At 43.1% G+C, this 22,343-nt stretch overlaps 1 protein-coding gene across 2 annotated transcripts in view; it reads right to left on the reverse strand.

Annotated features, from left to right (window-relative positions):
* Nucleotides 1-22,343, reverse strand: part of LOC112232149 (SH3 and multiple ankyrin repeat domains protein 2-like) — a 248,759-nt gene that overhangs the window by 24,264 nt on the left and 202,152 nt on the right. Inside the window, exons 17-20 of one of the 2 annotated variants that reach the window (XM_042330746.1) lie at nt 6,208-6,343; nt 5,923-6,003; nt 5,790-5,804; nt 538-561 (exon numbers count right to left, since the gene is read on the reverse strand). In XM_042330746.1, coding sequence (XP_042186680.1) covers nt 538-561; nt 5,790-5,804; nt 5,923-6,003; nt 6,208-6,343 — 256 coding nt within the window. The remainder of the gene's footprint in view (nt 1-537; nt 562-5,789; nt 5,805-5,922; nt 6,004-6,207; nt 6,344-22,343) is intronic. The other variant, XM_042330747.1, reaches the window with a different exon arrangement.

Below are 22,343 nucleotides of genomic sequence, written 5' to 3' on the forward strand. Positions count from 1 at the left end.
TTTCAACCTGCGTGTCGTGATCGCGTTTGGTGCACGCGGACGTTTGGGGGCATGTTGTAAGTAGTGAGAACGCTAGAGACCAGGCAATGTTGAAAAATAATCTTCAGACATGTCGTACTTTTCTTAAATGTAGTTTTGGAATGAACTAAAACAAGCAGACAACAACTAAATTGGTTTGAAATGGGGTAACCTAGGTATCCACAGGTTGTTTTCCCCACAGTCGGACAGGATCGCTAGGTTCTATTTAATACCGACTGGGTCTATTGACCGGAATTTGAACGGAACTGACCCCAACCCTGCTTGTTGTACTGACTTTAATCATGCAAATATTACCAGACAATGACATACTGAGTAGGTATCTTTCTCAGGGGAAAAACACATTTGTAAATGAAACAAACCACTTTGTAAATATAATAAAAAAAGATTGTTAATACAGTCAATAAAACCAAGCCATACAAGTCAGTGATTTGTGGGTTAGTGCTCAAGTCATCCATCCAACATACTGTACGTTGTGTGAAACATGCCTACGTAACTTACCACCTTTCTTTTTCCTTAGTGTGGCTTGGGAGGGATAGAGAAAGAGTGTTCTGTATTTGATATGTGTATTTGACCCGGGTCTGATGAAAAGTACACGACATGGCAAAAAGTATGTGGACACATCTTCAAATGAGTGGATTCGGCTATTTCAGCCAAACCCGTTGCTGACATGTGTATAAAATCGAGCACATAAACATTTGCAGTAGAATGCCATCTTTCCAACAAGTCAGTTTGTCAAATTTCTGCCTTGCTAGAGCTGCCCCAGTCAACTGTAAGTGCTGTTATTGTGACGTGGAAACGTCTAGGAGCACCAACGGCTCAGCCACTAAGTGGTAGGCCATACGAGCTCACAGAACAGGACCACTGATTGCTGAAGCGCGTAGCGTGTAAAAATGGACTGTCCTCTGTTGGCGGTTACCCTGGGGGTCGGGTGTGGGGCTACACCAATGCCATGATTACTGTATATATGTGATGACGTGATGACCTTTGTATACTTGCAATGGGCAATGATGGAAAAGTACTGGGTAATGGAGATGTAGTGCTTTAGTTTTGCTTGCACCTGCTGAGTCACGCAGCCTCAAGGCTGAGATAGTAGAGTGAGAAACCACAGTCTAGACATGTTTTTCTCATCTTAGATACTTTGTATCTAATCCAATGCAACAATGTTAAGGTATGATTGACAGTAGGTTGTCCACACCAACTAGTATAAGGAGGGATGTCTCCTGTTTCGCCACACAGATCTTTACTATAGACTACTGAGGTATTCTGTATGTGAATCTCTGTCTGCAATTGCATTTTGTTACTAGAGTTTTATACCAAGTTTCCTGTGTCTGTGTCATCTATCTGGAAGACTGAAACCTACATCACCCCATGCAAAGGACCACCCAACACCTCGCTTGCAACACTCACTACCGAGTTTCAAACTGCCTCTGGAAGCAACGTCAGCACAATAACTGTTCGTCGGGCGCTTCATGAAATGGGTTTCCATGGCCAAGCAGCCACACACAAGCCTAAGATCACCATGCGCAATGCCAAGCGTCAGTTGGAGTGGTGTAAAGCCCGCCGCCATTGGACTCTGGAGCAGTGGAACGCGTTTTCTGGAGTGTTGAATCACACTTCACCATCTGGCAGTCCGATGGATGAAACTGGGTTTGGTGGATACCAGGAGAACGCTATCTACCTGAATGCATAGTGCAAACTGTAAAGTTTGGTGGAGGAGGAATAATGGTCTGGGGCTGTTTCATGGTTCGGGTTAGGCCCCTTGGTTCCAGTATAGGGGAATCTTAACGCTACTGCATACAATGACATTCTAGATGATTCTGTGCTTCCAACTTTGTGGCAACAGTTTAGGGAAGACCCTTTCCTGTTTCAGCATGACAATGCCCCTGTGCACAAAGCGAGGTCCATAGGGAAATGGTTTGTTGAGATCGGTGTGAAAGAACTTGACTGGCCTGCACAGAGCCTGCACTCCATCTAACACCTTGGGGATGAATTGGAACGCCGACTGCGAGCCATGCCTAATCGACCAACATCAGTGACCGACCTCACTAATGCTCTTGTGGCTGAATGGAAGCAAGTCCCCGCAGCAATGTTCCAACATCTAGAGGAAGGCCTTCCCAGAAGAATGGAGGCTGTTATAGCAGCAACGGGGGGACCAACTCCATATTAATGCCCATGATTTTGGAATGAGATGTTTGACGAGCAGGAGTCCACATACTTTTTGTAAATGTATAAGCATGAAAAGCAAAATACCGAATTTGTAATGAGCAGCCATAGAGAAAGAACTTTATGACATTTTCTATCCGATACAGCAAAGAAAAGACGGTATTAAAATAGCAATGAATAGGAAAATTAGTAGTAGAATTCATGCATGTGTCAACTGAGATCAGGGACGTACTGTAAAAGTGAAACTGGCCTGACACTTTCAGTTCAGAAAAATCTCCCTCTTTCTTTTCACGTCTCCTCTTCTCTCTATTCCCAGCCTTTCCCCTCTCCCTTCATTTATCTGCTCCCGCTATCTCAATCTCTCTTTTCCTTTCCTCCCACTGTGGTCGTTCAGTAGTGTTATTGATGTATTAAGTGTTTCTCCTGTTTCCTACCTTGCACACAGTGCTAATTTCGTCAACAATAACTATGATGAAAAACACTTGTCAACTACCTATTTTTCCTGACAAAAACTATGACAATAGACGAGACGAGGCCCTGGAAAAAAACTACAAGAAGTTACTTTTCATTTTAGCCGATGAAAATGTGACGAAACCAGAATTCCACATGAGAGTAATGGACATTTAATTTGACATGAAGTTAATTTTTATCTGTTTTGTCCAATCCTAAGCATGCATGCATCCATAATATTTCATCCAATCCTCTCATTGACAGAATTGACATCTTTCCGTTGGCAAGTCCGATTGAGCTGATCTGCCTGGCTCTCCCAGTCAATCTTATGAACTGATGAGAAGCCAGGACACTTGACTTGTAACTACCCTCAACTAGAAACAATGTTTACTCTCTCTCTTACTTTCATGTAGGCTATTTTTGCTTTGATCACATCAAAAGCTCTATTTTCCCATGTGCACTGTTATTCATTCATCTGTGCTGCAGCTCTTACGCCACGTTCCCCAAATGCGAGTCATGGTTGCTTTTTTCCTAAGGGAAAAACTAATGCTATATGTTGAATATTAGGAGTACAGTAATACTTCTGGTATTTTTGTAAATGCTCAAATTCTAGCCCCTTCAAGGAAACTGCTGTTATTTACCCCCTGGGGAATAAATCTGAGATGTAAATTGTTTAACCTGTAGCCAAGGCTTTATGGTCTATATCAAGGGGGGGGCAAACTACTGCCTGCTGGGCGCTTCAATCCGGCCCACGAGATATAATATATATATTTAAAAAAATATATATATATATGTAGCAGTGCTATATAAAAATTTTTTATGTGTGTATATATATATATATATATATATATATATATATATATATATACACACACACATTTTTTTCCCCCTTTTTTTTCTCCCCAATTCCGTGGTATCCAATCGGTAGTTACAGTCTTGTACCATCGCTGCAACTCCCGTACGGACTCGGGAGAGGTGAAGGTCAAGAGCCACGCGTCCTCCGAAAACACGACCCTGCCAAGCCGCACTGCTTCTTGATACACTGCTCGCTTAACACACTGCTCGCTTAACCTGGAAGCCAACTGCACCAATGTGTCGGAGGAAACACCATACACCTGGCGACTGTGTCAGTATCCATGTGCCAGGCCCGCCACAGGAGTTGCTAGAGCGCGAATCTCAGCCTGCCAAAACCCTCTCCTAACTCAGATGACACTGGGCCAATTGTGCACCGCCTCATGGGTCTCCCAGTCACGGCCAGCTGTGACACAGCCTGGGATCGAACCCGGGTCTGTAGTGTCACCTCAAGCACTTTTGATGCAGTGCCTTAGACCGCTGCACCACTCGGGAGGCCCCCACAAATTGATTTTAACAAACAATTGCCCCCCCCCCTCAGTTGAATTTCAAAATGTGGCCCTCGAGCAAAAGGTTTGCTCATCCCTGGTCTATATGGTTAATTATGAATGGCAATCTGCCACAATATCAATGTTGCCAGCTAAGGTATACAAGTGGATAGTAGATCTAGTTGGATGAGACGATCTGAAAGTACACATGATGGAAGTCAACCCCAGGCTAGGGTGGGGGGTTATAAATGACATCCTGTTTCTTTGTTCTGTGGAGAAAAGCTGAGGACAGGGGGAATGAACATCTATCATCTACCTCCTAGCAGAACATCTATGATTTGTCCTTTTCAAATACATCTATTCCTCTCCCCCTGACTTGCTTTGGGGTTTGGGTATTGAATAATAACATCAACTGCTAACAGTACCATCTAAAATTCAGCAAAATATATTTTTCATAGCAAAAAATATTGTATTTTCAGCTATTTGAAGCTGGTGCGCAAAACCGAAAGTAAAAGACGCAAAAACTAAACTTAGGAACAGGAAGCATAGAAATAGACAACTTATTACATATCTACTGCTTCTTAGACTTGCTTTCAAAGCGAATGACAGATCTATAACTCACATTTCTACATGAATTTGGTCCGGTAACCCAAAAAGTTACATATTGCAGCTTTAATAGAAAAAAAGTATTATGTGACTAAAATGGCTGTGTCTAAAACCACACCGAAATTGTCCCGAATTTAATTCAAACTAACGAAGGATGACATGACTAAAATGTGACTAAGACTAAAACTACATCTTAAAATAGCGGCCAAAATTAACACCACAAGTTTCATTAACCCTCTCTCTGTTTCTCTCTCTCTATCTCTCTCTCTCTCCCCCCTGTCTTTCCTCCCAGTCTCCTCTCTCTCTCTCCCCCCCCTGTCTTTCCTCCCAGTCTCCTCTCTCTCTCTCTCTCTCTCTCTTTTCTCTCCCTGGTTCCCTCCCATTTTCCCTCTCAGTTTCTCACTTTCTCCCAATTCCTTGTATTTGAGCTCTCTCTTCTCTGTCCCTCTCTCCTCCTCCTCTTCTTCTTTCTCTGTTTCCCTTTCCCCTAGCTGAGTTAGCAGGGTGGTGCTATAGCGTAGCGTGCGTCCCTAGCTGCCCACCAGTTCCTCCTCCTCTCACCAGTGTTCTAAAGCAACCCGTCTCAGAAGCGCTGACTGTTCCCTCTGTCAGAACACATTACCATCACACTGCGCTCCCATTCAACACAAGGGCCCTCAAATGAGATCTTAGCCCACCACACATCCACCCATACACACCTGCATACACACACTCACAAACGCAGACACACACCCACACACGCAGATATACGCTCTCACACAGACACACACACACACACACACACACACACACACACACACACACACACAACTGTGTCTGTCTTTCTAACTCAAAGACGCTAATGCAACTCTAATGCCATCTTTACAACTAGCCAGATACTCGTTTCCATGGTAGTTAAGCAAAGAAAATGATCTGTGGAGGTATTTTCACAAACGACCGCTCCTCATGCAATGACGCAGCAAATCACTGTGAGAAATCCGTAATAAATAATAGCAAAAAATATGACAATCTAAAACAATACATGGTTAACATAATTAACAGGATGTTTTGGTTTGAACCAATGGGCTTGACACTACAGCTTAGCTTCAGGTTCAAAAGATGAATAAAATGTCAATGAATCAGCATGTTGAATATTAGATGCCCTTCCCACACCAGTATGCTACATACTGTATGTTCAGCTCCACTCCTTACCTTTACTGACTTCCACTAATGGCAGATAAATAACAAACCAATAGGGACAGAAGGGAAAGATCAAAAAGAGGGCGTGGTTAAAGAGGCTCATCTCAGTGACTCCTTTGTGAGAGCCTATCAGCTTGCTCCTTACCTAGTTCTTCCAGTTCAGAGGTCATAGACTTGGAGCGCATAGACAGGGCGGTTGTGGGGGCTCTCTTTGGCGGTGGGGGGGCTAAGAGAAAGAGAGAGATGGAGAGAGATAAAGAGAGAGAGAGGCAGAGACAGAAAAATTCATTCGGAATTTGGCCTTTATTGGCACATTTCAACACACATCCATTTAGCGTTTTCGCATGAGTATTGGTTGTTGGGGCAGCATTGTGCTGCTACTGAGGTGGTGCGTACCTTTTTTCTAGCATAGCATAAAGTGGTGTAGTACCTTTTTTGCGTGCGGTGTCCTCAGGGTCCATATTCCTGCTGACCGTTACCACTTTGATGATGAGGCTGTTCCCTGCATGACGGATCATGTTGACCACCTGCCTGTGGCCCACCTTCACCACATTCTCCTGGTTGACCTAACAACACACACAACACACACTCTTACAATACACATATTTATACATCTGTGCTCTAACACACACACACACACATGCACACACACACACACACACACACAAACACACACATACAACAGTATAACACAAAACAGATATGACAGTGTGAATTTGGTCCAGTAACCATGGAAACCTAATCTATTCAGACATTCCAGATCAGAATGTGTGTGAGTGAACCCATGGCAACAGTAATCACAGGCACCACATTCAGTTGTAATGCCAGAGCACAGACCCCATGTGATACTAACAGACAGAGAGAGAGAGAGAGTGAGAAAAGGGAATTTGATACATTGTATCAGAAAGACAACCAAGTTGTTCCTTACATATCTTTTTTACAAAAGAAACTGTTGAACTATTCAACATTTTAACAAATGGGGATCACACAATGCAAACCACGTCCCCCAAACATTCAAATGAGCATCTGCCTCTAACTGGGCTTGGTGTGGGCTGGCTGATAAGGAATAGCCTGTGTTTGGCTATTCTAGGCTAACCTGTGTCAAGCTGGTGTGAGCTTGGTGCGGGCTAACCCACATTGGGCTTGGTGTGGGCTAGCCTGTGGTGGGTTGGTGTAGGCTATTCCGTGTTGTGCTGGCCTGTGTTGGGTTTATGTGGGCTAGCCTGTGTTGGACTTACATGGGATTGGTGTGGGCTAGCCTGTGTAGGAATTGTTGTGGGCTAGCAGGTGTTGGCTTGGTGTGGGCTTGGTGTGCGCTACTGTGCTTTTTTTTTTACCTTGTTAGCTCAGGGATTCAACCAGCAACCTTTCGGTTACTGGCCCAACGCTCTAACCACTAGGCTACCTGCCGCCTCTTGCAACAGCTGCATAGTGCAGATCCCTGCCTATAACAAGTTTGAGGGAGTTCGTCCCTTCTAACCTCCCCGTGGTATTGTGCTATATTCTGTCGAAAACCAGTTACATTTAAGAAGACCACGAATGGGGATTTTATTGCTCAATCTAATTAATGCTGAATTTTATTTTTTTATAGGCCTAATCCACTGACGTCAGTTCAACATCTAGTTTTCATTTATATTTGGTTAAATTGTCAACTAACGTGAATTCAATGTCAAATCAACCAAATAATTCACCATGCCATTGGATTTAGGTTAAAAGTCGGGTGAAAAAAGGACTAAATCCCCTTACGTTCTTGCCTTTTTGCAAATTCAATAAATTTCACGTTGATTCAATATCATCACGTTGAATTGTTTGGTTGGAATGACATGTAAATAATGCTGATTCAACCAGTTTTTGCCCAGTGGGAATGGACACATGCTCTAACTTGCACACCTTTGATAGACTTAACACCTGCAAATTATTGCAATATTATAGTGACACCAACAAAAATGTAAACAATATATAGGCCTGTAGCAAATGCAGCATACGACATACATTTTTCACATGCAAATACAATAGCACTTTCGGTAGTACTCGGTAGCATGCCATTCCGAGAGTAGCATTTATTTTTCAACTCGAAGAAATGAGTCCAATCAGTGCTTAATGACAACAAAATCATGAACAACAGAATAGTCTAATAAGTCCTCCGTTGTGGGGTTATGCTCAGGTAAAACAATTTGGCTAATCTATATTTTCATATTTCCAAGTCATCTTCTTGAATATCAAGGGGGTATTATTATTGGAATGACTGAAAATCTAACAGACTCCGTTTCTTTATGTAAAGATATAACCTAATCGTATTATTATCTGTAGTAGAAAACAATGGGTTAGAAGATGCCCACATAACCAACCCATAAGGTGAAATGCAACAGCATTTATGGCCAGCATGTAAACTCTAACATTGATTTATCCCTCAACAGATGTACTTCAATTGGTAATGTTCATTATTGTCTTCTTCTAATGCCTCTTAAGCAGGTTGACATTTATTGGGGTGAGTCTTGTCCTTGTGGCAGAACTGAGCGATTTCCACTAGATGGGCCAGCTGCAAAGTAAAAATGGGCTATATTGTAACAATTAATGATAACAAAAATGTGTTTTTTTTTGTCTTAATTTTAAGGTTAGTGTTAGGCATTAGGCTTAGAAGTGTGGTTAAGGTTAGGATTAAGGTTAAAAATGAGATTTTATGACATTGTGGATGTGCCAGCTAGTGACCACTCTCCAGAACAAGATTCAAGATGAAAAACACGAACCTGCGCCTCTTAGGGGGAAGAGGTATAAAAGTAACTGGAAGTAATTTGATTACGTTACTGAGCTTTGGTAATTCAAAAGTTATGTTACTGACTACATTTTTGGACAGGCAACTAGTAACTGTAACGGATTACATTTAGAAACAAATCTACCCAACCCTGGGTACCAGTTTGAGTTTTTCCAACCACATCTTAAAATCAAATCAAATCAAATCAAATTTTATTTGTCACATACACATGGTTAGCAGATGTTAATGCGAGTGTAGCGAAATGCTTGTGCTTCTAGTTCCGACAATGCAGTAATAACCAACAAGTAATCTAACTAACAATTCCAAAACTACTGTCTTATACACAGTGTAAGGGGATAAAGAATATGTACATAAGGATATATGAATGAGTGATGGTACAGAGCAGCATAGGCAAGATACAGTAGATGGTATCGAGTACAGTATATACATATGAGATGAGTATGTAAACAAAGTAGCATAGTTAAAGTGGCTAGTGATACATGTATTACATAAGGATGCAGTCGATGATATAGAGTACAGTATATACATATACATATGAGATGAAGAGTGTAGGGTAAGTAACATTATATAGGGTAGCATTGTTTAAAGTGGCTAGTGATATATTTACATCATTTCCCATCAATTCCCATTATTAAAGTGGCTGGAGTTGAGTCAGTGTCAGTGTGTTGGCAGCAGCCACTCAATGTTAGTGGTGGCTGTTTAACAGTCTGATGGCCTTGAGATAGAAGCTGTTTTTCAGTCTCTCGGTCCCAGCTTTGATGCACCTGTACTGACCTCGCCTTCTGGATGATAGCGGGGTGAACAGGCAGTGGCTCGGGTGGTTGATGACCTTGATGATCTTTATGGCCTTCCTGTAACATCGGGTGGTGTAGGTGTCCTGGAGGGCAGGTAGTTTGCCCCCGGTGATGCGTTGTGCAGACCTCACTACCCTCTGGAGAGCCTTACGGTTGAGGGCGGAGCAGTTGCCGTACCAGGCGGTGATACAGCCTGCCAGGATGCTCTCGATTGTGCATCTGTAGAAGTTTGTGAGTGCTTTTGGTGACAAGCCGAGTTTCTTCAGCCTCCTGAGGTTGAAGAGGCGCTGCTGCGCCTTCTTCACGATGCTGTCTGTGTGAGTGGACCAATTCAGTTTGTCTGTGATGTGTATGCCGAGGAACTTAAAACTTGCTGCCCTCTCCACTACTGTTCCATCGATGTGGATAGGGGGGTGTTCCCTCTGCTGTTTCCTGAAGTCCACAATCATCTCCTTAGTTTTGTTGACGTTGAGTGTGAGGTTATTTTCCTGACACCACACTCCGAGGGCCCTCACCTCCTCCCTGTAGGCCGTCTCGTCGTTGTTGGTAATCAAGCCTACCACTGTTGTGTCGTCCGCAAACTTGATGATTGAGTTGGAGGCGTGCGTGGCCACGCAGTCGTGGGTGAACAGGGAGTACAGGAGAGGGCTCAGAACGCACCCTTGTGGGGCCCCAGTGTTGAGGATCAGCGGGGAGGAGATGTTGTTGCCTACCCTCACCACCTGGGGGCGGCCCGTCAGCAAGTCCAGTACCCAGTTGCACAGGGCGGGGTCGAGACCCAGGGTCTCAAGCTTGATGACGAGCTTGGAGGGTACTATGGTGTTGAATGCCGAGCTGTAGTCGATGAACAGCATTCTCACATAGGTATTCCTCTTGTCCAGATGGGTTAGGGCAGTGTGCAGTGTGGTTGAGATTGCATCGTCTGTAGACCTATTTGGGCGGTAAGCAAATTGGAGTGGGTCTAGGGTGTCAGGTAGGGTGGAGGTGATATGGTCCTTGACTAGTCTCTCAAAGCACTTCATGATGACGGATGTGAGTGCTACGGGGCGGTAGTCGTTTAGCTCAGTTACCTTAGCTTTCTTGGGAACAGGAACAATGGTGGCCCTCTTGAAGCATGTGGGAACAGCAGACTGGTATAGGGATTGATTGAATATGTCCGTAAACACACCGGCCAGCTGGTCTGCGCATGCTCTGAGGGCGCGGCTGGGGATGCCGTCTGGGCCTGCAGCCTTGCGAGGGTTAACACGTTTAAATGTCTTACTCACCTCGGCTGCAGTGAAGGAGAGACCGCATGTTTTCATTGCAGGCCGTGTCAGTGGCACTGTATTGTCCTCAAAGCGGGCAAAAAGTTATTTAGTCTGCCTGGGAGCAAGACATCCTGGTCCGTGACTGGGCTGGATTTCTTCCTGTAGTCCGTGATTGACTGTAGACCCTGCCACATGCCTCTTGTGTCTGAGCCGTTGAATTGAGATTCTACTTTGTCTCTGTACTGACGCTTAGCTTGTTTAATAGCCTTGCGGAGGGAATAGCTGCACTGTTTGTATTCAGTCATGTCACCAGACACCTTGCCCTGATTAAAAGCAGTGGTTCGCGCTTTCAGTTTCACACGAATGCTGCCATCAATCCACGGTTTCTGGTTAGGGAATGTTTTAATCGTTGCTATGGGAACGACATCTTCAACGCACGTTCTAATGAACTCGCACACCGAATCAGCGTATTCGTCAATGTTGTTGTCTGACGAAATACGAAACATCTCCCAGTCCATGTGATGGAAGCAGTCTTGGAGTGTGGAGTCAGCTTGGTCGGACCAGCGTTGGACAGACCTCAGCGTGGGAGCTTCTTGTTTTAGTTTCTGTCTGTAGGCAGGGATCAACAAAATGGAGTCGTGGTCAGCTTTTCCGAAAGGGGGGCGGGGCAGGGCCTTATATGCGTCGCGGAAGTTAGAGTAACAATGATCCAAGGTCTTTCCACCCCTGGTTGCGCAATCGATATGCTGATAAAATTTAGGGAGTCTTGTTTTCAGATTAGCCTTGTTAAAATCCCCAGCTACAATGAATGCAGCCTCCAGATAAATCGTTTCCAGTTTGCAGAGAGTTAAATAAAGTTCGTTCAGAGCCATCGATGTGTCTGCTTGTGGGGGGATATATACGGCTGTGATTATAATCGAAGAGAATTCTCTTGGTAGATAATGCGGTCTACATTTGATTGTGAGGAATTCTAAATCAGGTGAACAGAAGGATTTGAGTTCCTGTATGTTTCTTTCATCACACCATGTCACGTTAGTCATAAGGCATACGTCCCCGCCCCTCTTCTTACCAGAAAGATGTTTGTCTCTGTCGGCGCGATGCGTGGAGAAACCCGTTGGCTGCACCACCTCGGATAGCGTCGTTCCAGTGAGCCATGTTTCCGTGAAGCAGAGAACGTTACAGTCTCTGATGTCCCTCTGGAATGCTACCCTTGCTCGGATTTCATCAACCTTGTTGTCAAGAGACTGGACATTGGCAAGAAGAATGCTAGGGAGTGGTGCACGGTGTGCCCGTCTCCGGAGTCTGACCAGAAGACCGCCTCGTTTCCCTCTTTTTCGGAGTCGTTTTTTTGGGTCGCTGCATGGAATCCACTCCGTTGTCCTGTTTGTAAGGCAGAACACAGGATCCGCGTCGCGAAAAACATATTCTTGGTCGTACTGATGGTGAGTTGACGCTGATCTTATATTCAGTAGTTCTTCTCGACTGTATGTAATGAAGCCTAAGATGACCTGGTGTACTAATGTAAGAAATAATACGTAAAAAAAACAAAAAACTGCATAGTTTCCTAGGAACGCGAAGCGAGGCGGCCATCTCTGTCGGCGCCGGAAGTAACTATCGTTGAATGGCGGGAACCCGGTTACTAGCTATGGTCACTAGCTGGCACATCCACAATGTCATCAAATCTGATTTTTACCTAACCGTAACACTAACTTTAACCACTTCAGCAACTTTAAGCCACTTCATCTCATATGTATATATTTTATTCTATTCTGCTGTATCTTAGTCTATGCCGCTCCGACATTGCTCATCCAAATATTTACATATTCATATACATTGTGTGTATTGTTGTGAAATTGTTAGATATTATTTGTTAGATATTACTGCACTGTTGGAGCTAGAAACACAAGCATTTCGCTACACCCTCAATAACATCTGCTAAACACGTTTATAGTGACCAATAAAGCCACTCCCTTTTCCTGGGATAACTGTGAGTACTGGTACATTTATAATAACTTATTCATATGAACAGCATGGTGTGAAATGGAACTGTTAAATTAGGCTATATGTGATGTCTAAATCTGGTTTCTGCATGATGAATCAACAGTCAAGGTGGGGACAGACAGCCCATCTCAGTATGGAGCGTAGTTCACAATGCATGCAGACTTAGAGTATTCATATTATCCGGTAGGCCTACACTTGATGTAGCATAGCATATGCTACAGTAATATAAAGACAGATTGCGTGTCTAATTTCACCATCTCCATCTGGCTTTTTTCACCTTGTTTTTTAATGGTAAAGATGATGCTTTTTTAAATTGTAGCTGCAGAGTTTTAAAACAGCCTATCACTCGAATATCATTGCACTCTCGCAGTTCTTCTCTCTCTCCATCAACTCCATTCAAATTGCATCCAAAATAGATAATCCTGTTCTAGATTGATATATAGCCCTATCTATAAAACCCTACCTCCTTTCAGTTAATACATTCTATGCTGTATTAGCCTTATATTTACCTAATTATTGATGGGTTATGCATAATATGCTTCTAATCTATAGCCTCTGTATCTTGCGCAATACGCAAGCACCTGTGCTCCGCTGGCCTCTCCTTAAATGTTTTTTCCTTAGCTCTTGGGAGTCCCATGCAGGAAAAGCTAGACTAGAATTGCTTACTGGACATGATTTTTTTTTTGCATTTCTTATTCTAATAGACTATTCAAAAAGGGGCCTAACCTCTTTTTTTGCTGAATGTTAAATACAGCAGCCAATAGAACTCATGGGTAGTTTGAAAGAGGAGCAAAAAGGCGATGGCGGTAGGCTACAGCAGTTATTTATTCAGACCCCCATAACCATTCAATCTTCGTGTTGAGAAGTGAAAGCCTTCTGCATATAATTCTAGTCATATATTATTCAAGAATGTCATTAGAATTAAGAAGATAAAGGACAGAACTTACTGGAGGTAGGCTAATAACATTAGGGGAAATATTCTGAAAGGTATATACAGTGGTTCTTCCTTTAGAAGTTTTGAGCTTATGCCATGGCCGTTTAGTGGTAGATGGTGGCATTCTGTCATTGCACCACACTATCACAAGGGGGAGTTAAAGCGCTTTTTATTCTGTAGTCTAAACTGTGGCACAAATTGACTGTTCGTAAAATTCACAGCTGTGCCATATAGATTGCAAAATATTTGGGAAGAGATTTTCGATGTACCGATTCCATGGCACATGGTTTATGAATTGACACGCAATTTTCCGTTCCTCTTGACAGCCCTAATATTAAAAACAGTCAAATGCATTCTCTCTGTCGCCCACACACACTTTAAACATTTGGATAATAAATCATTTAAAGCATATTGAAGATAGAAGCCGCCTCTAAATGAGTTCCGAGAGGTAACGATTATTATTATTATTAACCCTGCATTATAATCGTATAAAAGCCCCTTAGATATTCTCACAGACCAGAAATAAATCCTATTCATAATGAATAATCAGATGTGTGTTGAAAGCTTGATTTGATTTTACTTACACAAGTTGAAGTCGGAAGTTTACATGCACCTTAGCCAAATACATTTAAACTCAGATTTTCACAGTTGCTGACATTTAATCCTAGTAAAAATTCCCGGTTCTTAGGTCAGTTAGGATCACAACTTTATTTTAAGAATGTGACATGTCAGAATAATAGTAGAGAGAAAGATTTATTTCAGGTTTTATTTCTTTCATCACATTCCCAGTGGATCAGAAGTTTACATACACTCAATTAATATTTGATAGCATTGCCTTTAAATTGTTTAACTTCGGTCAAATGTTTTGGATAGCAATCCACAAGCTTCCCACAATAAGGTGGGTGAATTTTGGCCCATTCTTCCTGACAGAGTTGGTGTAACTGAGTCAGGTTTGTCGGCATCCTTGCTCACACATGCTTTTTCAGTTCTGCCCACAAATGTTCTATAGGATTGAGGTCAGGGCTTTGTGATGGCCACTCCAATACCTTAACTTTGCTGTCCTTAAGCCATTTTGCCACAACTTTGGAAGTATGCTTGGGGTCACTGTGCATTTGGAAGACCCATTTGCGACCAAGCTTTAACTTCCTGACTGATGTCTTGAGATGTTCCTTCAATATATCCACTTAATTTTCCTCCTCATGATGCCATCTATTTTGTGACGTGCACCAATCCCTCCTGCAGCAAAGCACCCCCACAACATGATGCTGCCACCGCCGTGCTTCACGGTTGGGATGGTGTTCTACGGCTTGCAAGCATCCCCCTTTTTTCCTCCAAACATAACGATGGTCATTATGGCCAAACAGTTCTATTTTTGTTTCATCAGACCAGAGGACATTTCTCCAAAAAGTATGATCTTTGTCCCCATGTGCAGTTGCAAACCGTAGTCTGGCGTTTTTATGGCGGTTTTGGAGCAGTGGCTTCTTCCTTGCTGAGTGGCCTTTCAGGTTATGTTGATATAGGACTCGTTTCACTGTGGATATAGATACTTTTGTACCTGTTTCCTCCAGCATCTTCACAAGGTCCTTTGTTGTTGTTCTGGGATTGATTTGCACTTTTCACACCAAAGTACTTTCATCTCTAGGAGACAGAGCACGTCTCCTTCCTGAGCGGTATGATGGCTGCGTGTTCCCATGGTGTTTATACTTGCGTGCTATTGTTTGTACAGATGAACATGGTACTGTCAGGTGTGTGCATACTGGTAGCGAAGTCAGGTGCAGGAGAGCAGAGAGTTGTGAACAGGAGCACACTTTATTGAGGCAGGAGAAACCAACAGACGGACGCAACTGCGTCAAAACCTCCAGCCCATAGGCAAAAGTGCAAAACGCGCAAAACAGTAACAATAATTTATGTTTAACAATAAACATCTTTGTGAACAACACGGAAAAAGTAAACCAGTCTCGCGCGTCAACAATTAACACATAACACAAACAATTTCACACAAAGACATGAGGGGGAACAGAGGAATAAATACATGCAGTGTGATTGGGGAATGAAAACCAGGTGTGCAGGGAACAAGACAAAACAAATGGACCAATGAAAAATGGAGAGGCGATGGCTAGAAAGCCGGTGAAGTCGACCGCCGAACGCCGGCCGAACAAGGAGAGGAGTCGACTTTGGCGGTACCTTCAGGCGTTTGGAAATTGCTCCCAAGGATGAACCGGACTTGTGGAGGTCTACAATTTTTTTCTGAGGTCAGCTGATATCTTTTGATTTTCCCATGTCAAGCAAATAGGTACTGAGTTTGAAGGTAGGCCTTGAAATACATCCACAGGTACACCTGCAATTGTCTCAAATGTTGTCAATTAGCCTTACAGAAGCTTCTTAAAGCCATGACATCATTTTCTGGAATTTTCCAAGTTGTTTAAAAGGCACAGTCAACTTAGTGTATAAAAACTTCTGACCCACCTGGAATTGTGATACAGTGAATTATAAATTAAATAATCTGTCTGTAAACAATTGTTAGAAAAATGATGTGTGTCATGCACAAAGTAGATGTCCTAACCGACTTGCCGAAACTATAGTTTGTTAACAAGAAAATTGTGGAGTGGTTGAAAAACAAGTTTTAATGACTCCAACCTAAGTGTATGTAAACTTCCGACTTCAACTGTATATTACGTAATGGATCACTACAAAATACAACTTTTACATTACCATGTAGTTTACCAATAAAATGGTCTGAAATTATCTCACTCCAATACATTTTTATAGAAAGTTAGCAAAAATAGTTAAGATCTTACTACCATGGAAAGGAAAATACCTGTCTATTTGTGGAAAAATCACCCTGATTATCTCTTTAGTCATATCACAGTTTACATATTTGCTTATGGTTTTGCCTACACCTAGCGTCCTGTTTAAATTATATGAGCAAAAAATATTCCAATTTTTTTTGGTATGGCAAGCCAGACAAAATTAAAAGGGCTTATTGTCTCACCCCATGTTCAAGAATGGCCATTTTCCATTTATTCAGATTACAACCACTCACTTTCGGTTATTTGACAACAAAATAATCTCCAAAATATCACTGATCTATCAGTAGTCTAAACTGTGGCACAAATTGACTATCTGTTCGTAAATTAATGGAGGTGTTTTCATTCTGATAGCGATCACTGCCTCATTTTCTGCATCCGCTATGGGTCCGCGGTCAAACAACCACCCCTCATCACTGTCAAACGCTCCCTAAAATACTTCTGCAAGCAGGCCTTTCTAATCGACCTGGCCCGGGTATCCTGGAAGGATATTGACCTCATCCCGTCAGTAGAGGGTGCCTATTCGTTCTTTAAAAGTAATTTCCTCACCATCTTAAATAAGCATGCCCCTTTCAAAAAATGGATACAGTGGGGCAAAAAAGTATTTAGTCAGCCACCAATTGTGCAAATTCTCCCACTTAACAAGATGAGAGAGGCCTGTAATTTTCATCATAGGTACACTACAACTATGACAGACAAAATGAGAAAAAAAATAAAGAAAATCACATTGTAGGATTTTTAATGAATTTATTTGCAAATTATGGTGGAAAATAAGTATTTGGTCACCTACAAAAAAGCAAGATTTCTGGCTCTCACAGACCTGTAACTTCTTCTTGAAGAGGCTCCTCTGTCCTCCACTCGTTACCTGTATTAATGGCACCTGTTTGAACTTGTTATCAGTATAAAAGACACCTGTCCACAACCTAAAACAGTCACACTCCAAACTCCACTATGGCCAACACCAAAGAGCTGTCAAAGGACACCAGAAACAAAATTGTAGACCTGCACCAGGCTGGGAAGACTGGTTTGAAAAATCAACAAAATTATGGAAGACTTTTCTCCCTCGATCTGGGGCTCCACACAAGATCTCACCCCCGTAAAAACTCAGAAATCTCATCCACACGTGTTTGGAGGAACAAAGAATGCCATCAGTAACACACTACGCCGCCAGGGACTTGCAGTGCCAAAGAACACCAGGCCCGTCTGAACTACATTTGGATGATCCAGCATATGGGTGAAACCAAAATATAACTTTTTGGAAAAACATCATGCAAAGAATTGAGTTGCATCCAAAGGGCATGGGTTTCATGCTTTGGGGCTGTTTTTTCTGCAAAGGGACCAGGACGACTGATCCCTGTAAAGGAAAGAATGAATGGGGCCATGTATCGTGAGATTTTGAGTGAAAACCCTCCTTCCATCAGCAAGGGCATTGAAGATGAAACGTGGCTGGGTCTTTCAGCATGACAATGATCCCAAACACACCGCCCGGGCAACGAAGGAGTGGCTTCGTAAGAAGCATTTCAAGGTCCTGGAGTGGCCTAGACAGTCTCCAGATCTCAACCCCGTAGAAAATCTTTGGAGGGAGTTGAAAGTCTGTGTTGCCCAGCAACTGCCCCAAAACATCACTGCTCTAGAGGAGATCTGCATGGAGGAATGGGCCAAAATACCAGCAACAGTGTGTGAAAACCTTGTGAAGACTTACAGAAAACGTTTGACCTCTGTCATTGCCAACAAAGGGTATATAACAAAGTATTGAGATAAACTTTTGTTATTGACCAAATACTTATTTTCCACCATAATTTGCAAATGAATTCATTAAAAATCCTACAATGTGATTTTCTGGATTTTTCTTCCTCATTTTGTCTGTCATAGTTGAAGTGTACCTATGATGAAAATTACAGGCCTCTCTCATCATTTTAAGTGGGAGAACTTGCACAATTGGTGACTGACCAAATACTTTTTTGCCCACTGTATAGCCTTTGGTTAAATCAAGACCTGACTACTCTCGTCCAGCACAAAAACATCCTGTGGCGGACTGCACTAGCATCGAATAGTCCCCGCGATATGCAACTTTTCAGGGAAGTCAGGAACCAATACACACAGTCAGTTAGGAAAGCAAAGGCTAGCTTTTTCAAACAGAAACTTGCATCCTGTAGCTCCAAAAGGTTTTGGGACACTGTAAAGTCCATGGAGAATAAGAGCACCTCCTCCCAGCTGCCCACTGCACTGAGGCTATGAAACACTGTCACCACCGATAAAGCCTCGATAATCGAGAATTTCAAGAAAAATCCGGCCAACAGCTCCGCACCCCCAGCAGCTACTTGCCCAAGCCTCCTCAACTTCTCCTTCACCCAAATCCAGATAGCAGATGTTCTGAAAGAGCTGCAAAACCTGGAACCGTACAAATCAGCTGGGCTAGACAATCTGGACGCTCTCTTTCTAAAATGATCCTCCGCCATTGTTGCAACCCCTATTACCAGTCTGTTCAAACTCTATTTTGTATTGTCCGAGATCCCTAAAGATTGGAACGCTGCCATGGTCATCCCCCTCCTCAAAGGGGGTGACACTCTAGACCCAAACTGTTACAGACCTATATCCATCCTGCCCTGCCTTTCTAAAGTCTTCAAAGGCCAAGTTAACAAACAGATCACTGACCATTTCGAATCCCACCATACCTTCTCCGCTGTGCAATCTGGTTTCCGAGCTAGTCACGGGTGCACCTCAGCCACGCTCAAGGTACTAAACGGTATCATAAAAGGTATCATAACCACCAACAATAAAAGACAGTACTGTGCAGCCCTCTTCATCGACCAGGCCAAGGCTTTCGACTCTGTCAATCACCATATTCTTATAGGCAGACTCAACAGCCTTGGTTTCTCAAACGACTGCCTCGCCTGGTTCACCAACTACTTCTTTTCACCAACTACTTCTCAGACAGAGTTCAGTGTGTCATATCGGAGGGCCTGTTGTCTGGACCTCTGGCAGTTTCTATGGGGGTACCACAGAGTTCAATTCTCGGGCCGACTCTTTTCTCTGCATATATCAACGATGTCGCTCTTGCTGCGGGTGACTCTGTCAATCACCATATTCTTATCGGCAGACTCAGTAGCCTCGGTTTTTCTAATGACTGCCTTGCCTGGTTCACCAACTACTTTGCAGACAGAGTTCAGTGTGTCAAATCGGAGGGCATGTTGTCCGGTCCTCTGGCAGTCTCTATGGGGGTGCCACAGGGTTCAATTCTCGGGCCGACTCTTTTCTCTGTATATATCAATGATGTTGCTCTTGCTGCGGGCGATTCCCTGATCCACCTCTACGCAGACGACACCATTCTGTATACTTCCGGCCCTTCCTTGGACACTGTGCTATCTAACCTCCATACGAGCTTCAACGCCATACAACACTCCTTCCGTGGCTTCCAACTGCTCTTAAACGCTAGTAAAACCAAATGCATGCTTTTCAACCGTTTGCTGCCTGCACCCGCGCGCCCGACTAGCATCACCACCCTGGATGGTTCCGACCTAGAATATGTGGACATCTATAAGTACCTAGGTGTCTGGCTAGACTGTAAACTCTCCTTCCAGACTCATATCAAACATCTCCAATCTAAAATCAAATCTAGAGTCAGCTTTCTATTCCGCAACAAAGCCTCCTTCACTCACGCCGCCAAACTTACCCTAGTAAAACTGACTATCCTACCGCTCCTCGACTTTGGCGATGTCATCTACAAAATAGCTTCCAATACTCTACTCTGCAAACTGGATGCAGTCTATCACAGTGCCATCCATTTTGTTACTAAAGCTCCTTATACCGCCCACCACTGCGACTTGTATGCTCTAGTCGGCTGGCTCTCGCTACATATTCGTCGCCAGACCCACTGGCTCCAGGTCATCTACAAGTCCATGCTAGGTAAAGCTCTGCCTTATCTCAGTTCACTGGTCACGATGGCAACACCCACCCGTAGCACCCCCTCCGCAGGTGTATCTCACTGATCATCCCTAAAGTCAACACCTCATTTGGCCACCTTTCGTTCCAGTTCTCTGCTGCCTGTGACTGGAACGAATTGCAAAAATCACTGAAGTTGGAGACTTTTATCTCCCTCACCAACTTCAAACATCTGCTATCTGAGCAGCTAACCGATCGCTGCAGCTGTACATAGTCTATCGGTAAATAGCCCACCCAATTTGCCTACCTCATCCCCATACTGTTTATATTTATTTACTTTTCTGCTCTTTTGCACATAGTATCTCTACCTGTACATGACCATCTGATAATTTATCACTCCAGTGTTAATCTGCAAAATTGTAATTATTCGCCTACCTCCTCATGCCATTTGCACACAATGTATATAGACTCTCTTTTTTTTCTACTGTGTTATTGACTTGTTAATTGTTTACTCCATGTGTAACTCTGTGTTGTCTGTTCACACTGCTATGCTTTATCTTGGCCAGGTCGCAGTTGTAAATGAGAACTTGTTCTCAACTAGCCTACCTGGTTAAATAAAGGTGAAAAAAAGAAATAATAATAAAATAAAATTCCCTGATCCCCCCTCTACGCAGACGACACTATTCTGTATACATCTGGCCCTTCTTTGGACACTGTGTTAACAAACCTCCAAACGAGATTCAATACCATGCAACACAACAACAACATCGGCTTCCTATTTCGCAACAAAGCCTCCTTCATTCACGCTGCCAAACATACCCTCGTAAAATCAACTTTGGCGATGTCATTTACAAAATAGCCTCCAACTCTACTCAGCAAACTGGATGCAGTCTATCACAGTGCCATCCGTTTTGTCACCAAAGCCCAATATACTACCCACCACTGCGACCCGTATGCTCTCGTCGGCTGGCCCTCGCTACATATTCGTCGCCAGACCCACTGGCTCCAGGTCATCTATAAGTCTTTGCTAGGTAAAGCTCTGCCTTATCTCAGCTCACTGGTCACCATAACAACACTCACCCGTAGCACGCGCTCCATCGCTGAAGTTGGAGACTTATATCTCCCTCACTAACTTTAAGCATCCGCTGTCTGAGCAGCTTACCGATCGCTGCAGCTGCACACAGCCCATCTGTAAATAGCCCATCCAATCTTCCCACCTCATCCCCATATTCTTTTTATGGATGTTTTTGCTCTTTTGCACACCAGTATTTCTACTTGCACAGCATCATCTGCACATCTATCACTCCAGTGTGAATTTGCTAAATTGTAATTACTTCGCTACTATGGCATATTTATTGCCTTACCTCCTCACGCCATTTGCACACACTGTATATATACTCTTTTTTTCCTATTGTGTTATTGACTGTACGTTTGTTTATTCCATGTGTAACTCTGTGTTGTTGTTTGTGTCGCGCTGCTTTGCTTTATCTTGGCCAGGTCGCAGTTGTAAATGAGAACTTGTTCTCAACTGGCCTACCTGGCTACTTAATGGTGAAATAAAAAAAAGATGACAAAAATTATAATCTCAAAATGGTAGGTACCCTGTATCAGTCCACAGAATTCAAGCAGTCTTATCAGTCTAATCTGGCCTATTTGGAGTACACAGCGAGAGCATGCATAATTTACAATAGCAAAAAGACCAAGACGAATGGGTGCCCATGCTGCACCTTGTAAAGAAAATCTGAATGAAACCGACTCAGATGGTGGGGCAGAAATGAATCATGACATCTCTGATCATGATTTTTCTGATTCTGAGCCTCAGCCTAAAACCTACACTTCTGAGGCTTAAGCACAAAAAAGCCATAACGGTGCGTACTGAGCCAGTGCCAGCACCACCACCAAATGAAACAGTGAGAGAGGAGAGAGGAAGGGACAGCACCGTTTGGATGGAACAAGCTGGTGACAATGCTACAGGCCAATTATCAGCACAACATGTCATCACTGAGAGAGTAAACCCTACATCTCAAGAAAAAAACTACATCAGCATGTATGTTACATTAATTAGAATTTTTGCAATTCTTCTCATTTTTTGACATTCACAAATCAAATCAAATCAAATTTATTTATA

This window comes from Oncorhynchus tshawytscha, linkage group LG12 (assembly GCF_018296145.1).
Source record: "Oncorhynchus tshawytscha isolate Ot180627B linkage group LG12, Otsh_v2.0, whole genome shotgun sequence".
Classification (NCBI taxonomy): Eukaryota; Metazoa; Chordata; class Actinopteri; order Salmoniformes; family Salmonidae; genus Oncorhynchus; species Oncorhynchus tshawytscha.